The sequence below is a fragment of the Talpa europaea genome, assembly GCF_964194135.1.
Source record: "Talpa europaea genome assembly, chromosome: 10".
Lineage (NCBI taxonomy): Eukaryota > Metazoa > Chordata > Mammalia > Eulipotyphla > Talpidae > Talpa > Talpa europaea.
In genome coordinates, this window is record NC_140077.1 from 93,876,695 (window position 1) to 93,886,618 (window position 9,924).

At 45.1% G+C, this 9,924-nt stretch overlaps 1 protein-coding gene across 2 annotated transcripts in view; it reads left to right on the forward strand.

Annotated features, from left to right (window-relative positions):
- XPO7 (exportin 7) overlaps nucleotides 1-4,446 on the forward strand; it is a gene marked incomplete at both ends in the record, with an annotated part of 34,923 nt that extends 30,477 nt beyond the window's left edge. For both annotated transcript variants that reach the window (XM_084245962.1, XM_084245963.1), the window contains 4 exons: nucleotides 1,876-2,036; nucleotides 2,911-3,009; nucleotides 3,470-3,597; nucleotides 4,353-4,446. In XM_084245962.1, the coding sequence (XP_084102088.1) occupies nucleotides 1,876-2,036; nucleotides 2,911-3,009; nucleotides 3,470-3,597; nucleotides 4,353-4,446 (482 nt within the window). The remainder of the gene's footprint in view (nucleotides 1-1,875; nucleotides 2,037-2,910; nucleotides 3,010-3,469; nucleotides 3,598-4,352) is intronic.
- Nucleotides 4,447-9,924: the final 5,478 nt, after the last annotated feature.

Genomic DNA, 9,924 nt, shown 5'->3' on the forward strand with positions numbered 1-9,924 from the left:
ACTACAGTGGGGATGAGTACAAAATGCTATGGGGTTGTGGTCTGGGGGGTGGATCCCTAACAGGTACTAGCACCTGGAGGCATGAAAGAACAGGGAAATCTCGATGACTGGCAGGTTCTGCAGAAGAGTTGGAGAGGAATGAAGTAAAACTAGAAAGAGAAATAGGCAGGGGCAAATCTGAACATCACAGAGAGGGGCTATAAGCCATGTTAGGATGTTTGCATTCTATCCCGAGGGCTATGCAACCTATGGACAGGTTTTATCCAGTTAGGTTCCAGAGTTTTTTCATCCTACTCCAGATGGTTCCTGTCAACCATTTTGTTGCTAGGCTGCCTTCCTGCAATCCTTCCTGTTCAGAAAATAAAACACTCTTTATATTAGACTGAACAAAACATAAATAGGAAGATTAAGTCAACTGCAAAATATTCGTGATATACTGTAAATGCATATATAGTGATTCTTGAGTTGTCTGCTGTCATCTACAATTTTCGGCCACCTCTCTGACACATATCTACTAATGTAGGTTATGAAACAATATCTAGGACAATATAGCCAGGATATCAGGCCCTGCTTTGGAAGACTATTTGATGGCTTCATCCCCTGATTGCTGGCCTATACCTTGCCTTACCTAGTCAGAGTTGTGTGCGCAGGCTGTGATACAGAGCTCTTGTAAAATGCATAGATGAGTATTGCCCCCCCCCCCCCCCCCCGCTTTCCCTGAAATACTTTGGATGAAGAATACAGTACCCTAGGTCTTCCTGGTGGTGCAAAGGATTAAGCACAGCAATGTGAAGCTGTCTGCAGCCTCTGCAGCATGAGTTCGATCCCGGCTAGCCAGAGAGCTACCCACATGGCACAGCAAACCTATCCTGTCTCTCCCACTGCTCCCCTCAGCAGTGTATTTCAGTCAGTCTGCCTGTTCTTTTCCCCACTATGTCTCTGGTGAATCTGCTCAACATCCCCCTCCCGCCTCCCCCCCCGCACCTCTGTCCTATACCCCAGTTCTTTTATGCATAAATAAATCTTTAAAAAAAAAAAAAGAATATGGTACCCCACTCTAGCCAACTGTAGATGTTGATAGGCTATATTGAGCTGGCTATATTAATGCCATCCCCCAGGTAATTCAGAAATAGAAGCTCACATCACAGACTTCTTGGATTCTAATCCCCAATTAAAATATAGTTCTAATCAACCAATTACTAGTAGGTGATCTTGAAGCAGGTCATATAACCTCTCCAAACCTTGGTTTCCTCATTTGTAAAATGATACACCTACCTCCTGGAGTTGTTAGGATAGTAAATTAGAAGTACTGATAATGACAAAGTTGGGTTTTTTTGTTTCTTTTTTGTGTGTGCAAAATTTGGGTATAGGCCAGAAGTGTGGTGGGTAAGAGGATTCACCAGAGACAAAGTAGGGAACAGAACAGGAGGATTTTACTGAAATACACTGCTAAGGGGAGTAGCAGGCAAGACAGGAAAGGCCTGCTGCACCATAATGTGCATTACCTCCCTGCCCAGGGATTGAACTCAGGGCGCAGCACGATACTCCTAGGCCACTGGGGAGGCCCACAAAGTTCTTAGTACAATAGAAGCACTTGGCTACGGGTAAACTTTTTTTCATGAAGTAGAAGACATCCATCTATACCACGTAGAGTCAGTAATTTCAGTATAGTTTATTTTACTGTCTGACATACTTTCAAACTTAGATTTGAACTTTGCTATATGATGAGGGTAAGAGGTAACAGGAAGTGTCCCGAGCAGTCACTTTGGCTGAATTGGCCAACCCCTATGGGATTTTAGCTAAGGGCAGACCGTGTTCGCCCAGGTCACCATCTCAGTATCTGCTGTGTTCTATCCCTTCCTCTCTTTCTGGCAGACACCATGGTATGCACAGGCTGCTGCTCCTGTCTGGACCACATCGTAACATACCTCTTCAAGCAGCTGTCACGTAGCACCAAGAAGAGGACAACACCGCTGAACCAAGAGAGCGACCGCTTTCTGCATATCATGCAGCAGCATCCAGAGATGATCCAGCAGGTAAGAACCTGAAAGTCAGGTCGCAGCATGGAAGAAACATTTCTTTAAGTTTCTTACCAAGATGCTAAGTCTGACTGGCATCTCACCAAAGAATGCTGCCAAGTGGAGTTTATGCTTTCAGATTTCAGTGGATTCTGAGTTTGCTGAGTGGTCATTAGATAGAGAAAATCTGAAGAAATCAGCTCCTGAATGACCATTCTGAGTGTCACACTGGCCTCTGTGCCTTGAGCCTACCCCATGAGTACTGTCCTCCTTCCAGGACAATGAGTGTGCTCACCCACAGCCTTAAATGGAGCGTGAGCTAGACACGACCAGACCTAAAGCCTATACTCCCATCCACAAACTGGGAACAAGAATAAAGGACAATAGAAACATAGAAATCAAACCATGTCCTCGCATCAGTTTTATTTGTATGTAACATCTTTTCAAAATTTTTTGCAAAAATACACTAGCTAGGAAACAGAAAAGGAAATGGGATTGATTAGATTTTAGTCAATAGTATTTTGACCAGTCTCACCTTTTGTCTACATGGTCATCTCTAGAAGGAAGCAATGAAATAAGTCGTTCCCATCACAGCCCCAAAATGTCACTAAGCTGTCTCCTCTAAAACAAGTACCTGGTATCTATAGTGTAAAGTGACTCTACGTACTATAATCGTTTGCTTGGCCCATATGATCCCCTACAAAAATCGGGGTGAACTGAGAAGGTCCATTTTTAAATAAATGATCAAATAAATTTAAGGAACAGGAAAGGAAATATCTTAGAAGAAATTATTACCTTGTGATAAAAGGTTAAAATGAAGCTTCATAAAGTATTTGTCTGATTTACCCTGAATAGAAAAGGCCTTTGAGCCTAATAAACTTCTCATTTACAGATGCTGTCAACGGTGCTGAACATCATCATCTTTGAAGACTGTAGGAACCAGTGGTCTATGTCCCGGCCCCTGCTTGGCTTGATACTACTTAATGAAAAGGTGAGAGCCAGCTCCTTGCTGCCCAGCACCACAGCAGTGGCAGGCAGGCACACATCTGGCTGTCACTTTCCAGGGCACGGTGAGAAATGCTTGTAGAAACCCCCAGGTTGGTGAAACAGGGCAAGTGGCCCATTTATTGAGCTTGTCCCAGTCATGCTTGAACAACACCAGTCACCTAACTGTTAGAAGTCGGCAGGTGTGGCAGGTCAGACAAAGCACAAGGAGTAGTACAGGAGAGTTAGTACATGGAGATCAGAACATGTTCAGATTATGCCTAAAGTGCTGTACAAACGTAAAATTCATAACTAGTAGAGAGAGATGTATGACCCTCAGGCGGCAACGCACTTAACTAGCTACTCCATTTTTGGAGAACATTACTCCACCTCTGAAAATGATAGGGAGGTAATCTGCCTTTTCCCATCTTCTTTCCTTACCTTGTCTCTCACTCCTTGCCCCACAGTATTTTTCTGACCTAAGGAACAGTATCGTGAATAGCCAGCCACCAGAGAAGCAGCAGGCTATGCATCTCTGTTTCGAAAACCTAATGGAAGGCATTGAGCGGAATCTTCTCACGAAAAACAGAGACAGGTGAGTATGGAAGGCCTTGCCAGGAGTCTTGGGCAATTATTTTTATTTAATCCAGCATATCCAACGGTATCGTGTTAATTCGTAATTAATTGGCATTTTAAAGAGACTTTAAACACTTTTTGTTTTAGTAAGTCCTCAGCAGCTAGCAGCACCTTGACTTAGATGCTAAATTTCCATTGGAAATAATCAATTTAGATTTCAATTTCATAAAATTTGAAGTTGCCTAAGTAGAGTCCCACACTCAAGTTGTTTTTTAATAACTGAATTGAATGGCAGGTTTTTCTCAAATTTCAAATTTTACTTAATTTGAAATATGGCAACTACTGGGGAGCTAAATTATATGATGTTTGATTCAATTTCTCAACTGCACGGGCATTACCCAGATGCTCAGTTGTAGCTGGCAGCTACCATATTGCACAACGCAGTTGTATACTATGGGTCTCTGTTAAGAAATTAGACAGCTTCATTCTCTTCTGTCTTCATCTTTGAGATTACTTCCCACTTCTGTTATGAACAGAGGTGGCTGGCCCCTCGGAGCCCCAGATGTGACCAGATCTGGAATACTGCCGTGTAGTTGTCAGTCAGAAAGGGGTGTAAAACTAGCCTAACTTTCCCTTAAAGTCTGAAGATTAAGACCAACTGTCTTTTGAAACCGAACCCTTCAGTTCATATGTTCCCTCTTAGTCCCCGCTTCTCTGCCAGAACTGTTGTGGGCAAAGACCCTTCCCCCCAATCCACATGCATCCTCTCTGCAGGTTCACCCAGAACCTGTCAGCATTCCGTCGAGAAGTCAATGACTCCATGAAGAACTCCACTTACGGCGTGAACAGCAATGACATGATGAGCTGACACCTCCTTGGACTCTACCTGTACAGAGCAGCGTCCCTTGGTCTGGTGCAGAGGGGCGAACAATTGCAAGGGAGAGGGCCTGGCTGACCCAGGCGCCCTTCTCCAGGGATGTGGGGGAAATGGCAGAAGTCAGCTAGCTACTTTCCCAGGTTAAAGGGTGTGAGTACACTCACTAGGGGGCAGGGCGCTGCTGGTTCCTAGGGGATTGGGTGGGAAGGGTGGTGGGAGGAGATAAAGACACAAATGTGTGAGACTCCAGCCCCTCCTCCTGGGGCCACCCATGTGGGGAGAACCCCCAGTGTCCTGCCACAACCTGCCTTGTATAAACATGTACATTTTTTCATAACATTTTGAACAAGGTTTATATTGACTCAAGTTTAAAAACAAAGTGTGACTGAAAAATTTTTACAGAGTCTAGTGCACCAATGCTGATGTGAGGGGTTGTGTATGCGAGTGAGAAAAAATGTGTATTCTGGTGGCCTGAAGCTTTACTGGACGAGGATGTGTGAACGTGCAGAGATATATTTAGCGACACAGTGTAGAGAGGCAAAAAAAAAAAATAAAAATTCCAAATGTATATTTTTTCTTATTGCCCGTTCCTTGCCCCCGAAACTATCACTTCCTGTTACTGTATTACCCTTGTTATTAGGAACTCTAAGCCATGAGGAGCACCACCCCGCCCCTTGCAACCACAGACGCTGCCCTGGTCCCCTGGCCTCTTGCAGTGACGGAAAGCTCCAGCTGAAAGTTTTGGTGTTCTTAGCTTCATCCTTTTCCCCCACTTTGCTACCCTCATCCTCAGACAGATGCCTCTTGCTTTTAAAAGTCGGGTGTAACTTTATGATTTAGGGTTCTTGGTCTCTAAAGATAGGGATCAGAGAGAAGGAAGTGAGCCAGTTGCTCTCCTGTTGAGCGATTTGGATGAGTCCACCAGAGGCCCAATGCGCGTGGCCAATAACTTTTAGTCTTCCCCAGCCCTCGAGGCAGTGTGTGTGGAGGTGTGCGTGTGGATATTTATATATTGCCCTGCACTCATGAATGTATGAACAGGAGGAAGTTCCTACAGTGGAGGGGTTCTTAATAACAAGGTCTGCCTAGCATGAAGTATTTAACATTCTCCTAGCCCTTTAAAAATATACATTTTTATAAAATGAAAACCATAATAAATGTTTTGAATATTTAAAAAAATTAACCTACAGAGGAAAATTATGGAGAAAGCTATTTGCCTTGTACTTTTTCCACAATCGTTGCTGCTAGTTGTACGCATCTCTAGTTCAGCTCTTGCCCATGGGACACTCATAAATTCGGTTTTATTTTTATTTCTCTTCTCTACCCCCAGAATCAAAGCTGTTTGGTTTTTTTTTTCCCTTCTCCTCTGGCGACTGTGTGGTAAATTCTTTCTTGCGTGATCAGGTTGCGGATAGACTTGTAAGGGTGTTTGCTGCATACAGTGTAAGCATTGTGATCGCCAATAAACTTCAATGGTTTCTACTGATGTGGTTTCAGCAGTCCAGTCTGGTGTGTCTACAGCAGCGTGTCTCCCTAAGCACATGAAGATGTGTGAAACGGGCATTCTCAAAACACAGTGGGGAGTACTGGGGCCCCTCAACCTTATCATATTAGCATGTTTCTCACTGGACTAAATCCGACACAATTTCTTTTTAAAAGTATGATTGTTTTAGTTGATATATATATGTGATATATATACACATATATTATCTGCTGCTGGCCATAGCTATAAAGTATTAGATGCAGATTTATATCCAGTGAATCATAGGCTCTAAAATGCCACTCTTGCTCACTTTATTTACAGACACTGCTACTTTTGTCTCTTGTCCAGTCTTCTGGGCACCTTCTTGTTTGCAAGTTATTTCAAAGACAAAAATTGTATTCTGATAGCTAGAAGGCAACTGATTCATTTTAGCCAAGTCTGTGTCTAAGCCTGATAGAAATATAAGATGGTGTGACATCATTAATATGCAAAACACTCCAGTCACACATTCCAATAACCTGGAATTCTAATTCTGTAGTAATTAGACAAAATTTTCTCACAGGTACTTGATCAGCAAAACACCAGACCCCTCCCTTCTTTTCCACACAAACAATGTCAGAGACAAGAAACTCAGCAACAACAGTGGTTTCCTCAGTAGAGCCCTAAGCAGAGTCTGGTCACCACAAAGTGCCACGGTTAAGATCTACAACCCCATCCAGCTTCTGTTCCTCGCTGAACTGACAACCAAAAGAGGGAGCAACCCACAAGAGCCTTGTTTCCTGGTTAATTATCAACAGTTTCACATGACTCAATCTAATAAATGTGAAAGCCAGTTAACTTGGGGTTCCGAAGAATTCAGGTAAAAGTTTTATTCAGTTAAAATGTGAGTTTATTTCTAGGCTACCCTGGTACTATGGTCATCAAGGCAAATGTATCTAGACAGTTTTCTGACAGTCTTTGCTGCAGATTACTTTATTACGTGCATCCATTTTGTTGGCACTACCAAGTTTATCTGTTCCCTCTAAAGGATAAACCAGACAAAAGAAGGGATTTGGCCCAGGGTCAGATCTTAGGTTTTCAGATTTTAAGAATTAATAACTTTCAGCCACATGTCAATTTTCTAATGACAAGTAACAATCTACTAAGAAATAATAGTTTTATACTGTGCAAATACGAACTTATCTTAAGGACTTGTTTTTTCCACAAGTGAAGTCTCCTAGTACTTTATGAAACTTCAACGAAGTGCAGAAATGGATCACTTGCCAAAATATTCATGACCGTGGGGTAGCAGGAATTGAATCTAGAGCCAGAACACCTCTCCATATCCTACTTGCCTCCAGCCAGCCTCGCCTACCTAAGATTTTTGGCTGGATTCATAAATCTAAATTGCCACCTAACACTGCAAAAGTGCCAAATGCCAAAGCAAAAAAAAAGGATAAGAAAGATTAACTACAGGAAACCTGCAAAATCTGTAAGTCTGATGACAAGGCTTGAAAATGTAAATGATTATAACTAGTTCTTTAATTTTAAAAATAAATTTGAAAGGATAAAAATGTTCTCACCAACCGTCATTAAACAAATGCCATCTAGCTGTCAAATAACATCTAAGAAGATTCTTGCCACAGTAGCTTGTTTCCTGGGTCCATTTATCTATCTTGGGCAGCTTGAAAACCCTCCAATACATTGCTCAGCCACTTTGGTGTATTACAGGAGCAGTTGGGTCAGCTAATTAGCTGCCAGACAATGGGACATTAATGATCAGAGTGGAGGGTAAACTCCAGTATGGAATATTAGTGCCCTTCCTCAAAAAACCTTGTGGGTTTTTTTTTTTTAAGATTTACTTATTTATGCATACAAGAACTGGGGTGTACATCAGAAGTGTGGGGGCGGGGGTTTGAGAGGATTCACCAGAGACGGAGTGGAGAGCAAAACAAGTGGATCTACTGAAATACACTGCTGAGGGGAGCAGCAGGCGAGACAGGAGAGGTCTGCTGTGCCGGGCCAGGGATCGAACTTGTGCTGCATGGCTGTGGATAGCTTCAGAGTGCTGTGACTTAACCCCTTGTGCCATCAGAGAGGCCCCAAAAACCTTGTGGTTTTGAAGGCAGCCTGCTGCTATCTTTGTCAAATACTTAAATACTTAAAAGGCAAATACCTTTTTGACCATCAGCCAGAGAAAAGGAAACACAAAAACAAAAAACCATTCACAAGGTAAATGCATTTTCATTCTTTGGTGTAAGAACCTGAGTAACTCCAGAGTCCTCATAAGCTGTACTTACACAAGCACCACACAAATAGATTTTTAATTCTGTGTGATGACCACGAAGATTGATGATTCATAATAGACTTAAGCATCACCTACATGGCCCAAACCATCCCATTATTGAGGCTGCCAAGAAATGAAGACGGAGTGGGGGGGGGGGTACTCTCCTAACAACTGCTACTGGGTTGCAAATTAAGCAAATCTGCACATCAGATTCAAGGTCTGGAGGACAACAGATTTGCCTATGTAAAGAGTGGCCACAATATAGTTCAATAGTAATAAAAAGGTGGGTGAATGTACAAGCCAGCATCTCAGAACAAACAGGTCGTCTCAGCTCTTCTGTGTGATGAAGGTAAAGCATCCTCTGGAAGCTGAATTACTTCAGCTGGAAAATTAAGGAAAACGAAACCACTTTTTACTTTAAGAATATAACGGACCAGGGGCCTCCCTTGGTGGCGCAGGCGGTTGAGCACAGCGCTGTGAGGCTGTCAGCAGCCTCTACAGCGCCGGTTCGATCCCGGCCAGCCAGGATCCTCAGCAGTGTATTTCATCAGTCTGCCTGTTCTGCTCCCCACTCTGTCTCTGGCGAATCCTCTCGCCCCCCCACACACACATCTGGCCTGTACCCCAGCTCTTGTATGCATGAATAAATTAATCTTTTTTTTTAAAAAAAAAAAAAAGAATATAACAGTCCATTACCGTTTCTATCGACTAGAAAACCAATTCCCTACCCTTTAACACCTGGCGATCTGGAATGAGTCACAAAGCAAATCAAGTTATAAACAGCCAATCAGCTCTGAAGGCGCGGGGGCTCCCTTCCATTCAAGTAGAAATCGCCATCACCGCCTCTGCGTGCTGTGCGGGGCCTTTTTCCAGTTTGCAGAACCCTGTCTTCTTAGTCAACTCCCTGCCCTTTCTACAACCACACCAAGCCCCCTTCCTCTCTGAAGTCCTCCCCTGTATCACCTTCCCTCCAAGTCGCAGGCCTACTCAGGGGTTTGAGGTAACCCTAAACCTGGCCCCTCCCGGTCTCAGCGAGCAAAACTGCAGAGCCGAGGCCGCCCAAAAAAGACGATGATGAATGAAAAGGACGCGTGTCGGGTGCGGGGAGGGTCTGCAGGTGAGGCCCCCGCACAGAAGCCCTCCGGCTGCCTGGTCAGGGCGAGTTAAGCTCACACGGTCACAGGCGTCAGCCGAAAAGAAAAGAGCAAGCGCCTCTGACGCCCTCCCCCAGGACCCCGCAAAGAAAAAGCCGACGGCCGAGAGGGCACCCCAGCGGGCGCGGGCTCACCGCACCCCGGAAGGGCGCTGAGGCCGCCCCGGCCGCCCCGCCGCGGCTGCGCACTAGGGCGCTCAGCGCCGCCTCATTCGGCCTGCGACGCCCTGCGCAGGCGCAGTCAAGACTTTTGCGCCTGCGGGCCCGGGGCGGGGCGGCGCGGAGGAGTGTCGCGGCTTCGGGGGAGCCTCCGGGCTGAGTTGGCGCTCTGCTGCCCGCAGCCCCCACGGGACTGTGTGCCGGGAGAGATTCGAGTCCACTCGCACGTGGCTTCACCCGGTGTCCGCGGTGAATCGCAGAGGTTATGCTAGGGACTCGGTCCCCAGCTGGGGAGAGCCGTGCGGTGGACCGGCAGGACGAGGAAGGCTGCCTGGCCCAGGGCTCTCGGGGAGCAGGAGCGACCCCCCCGCGCTGGGAGCCCTCGCTGAATGAGTCCCTCGGAAGAAG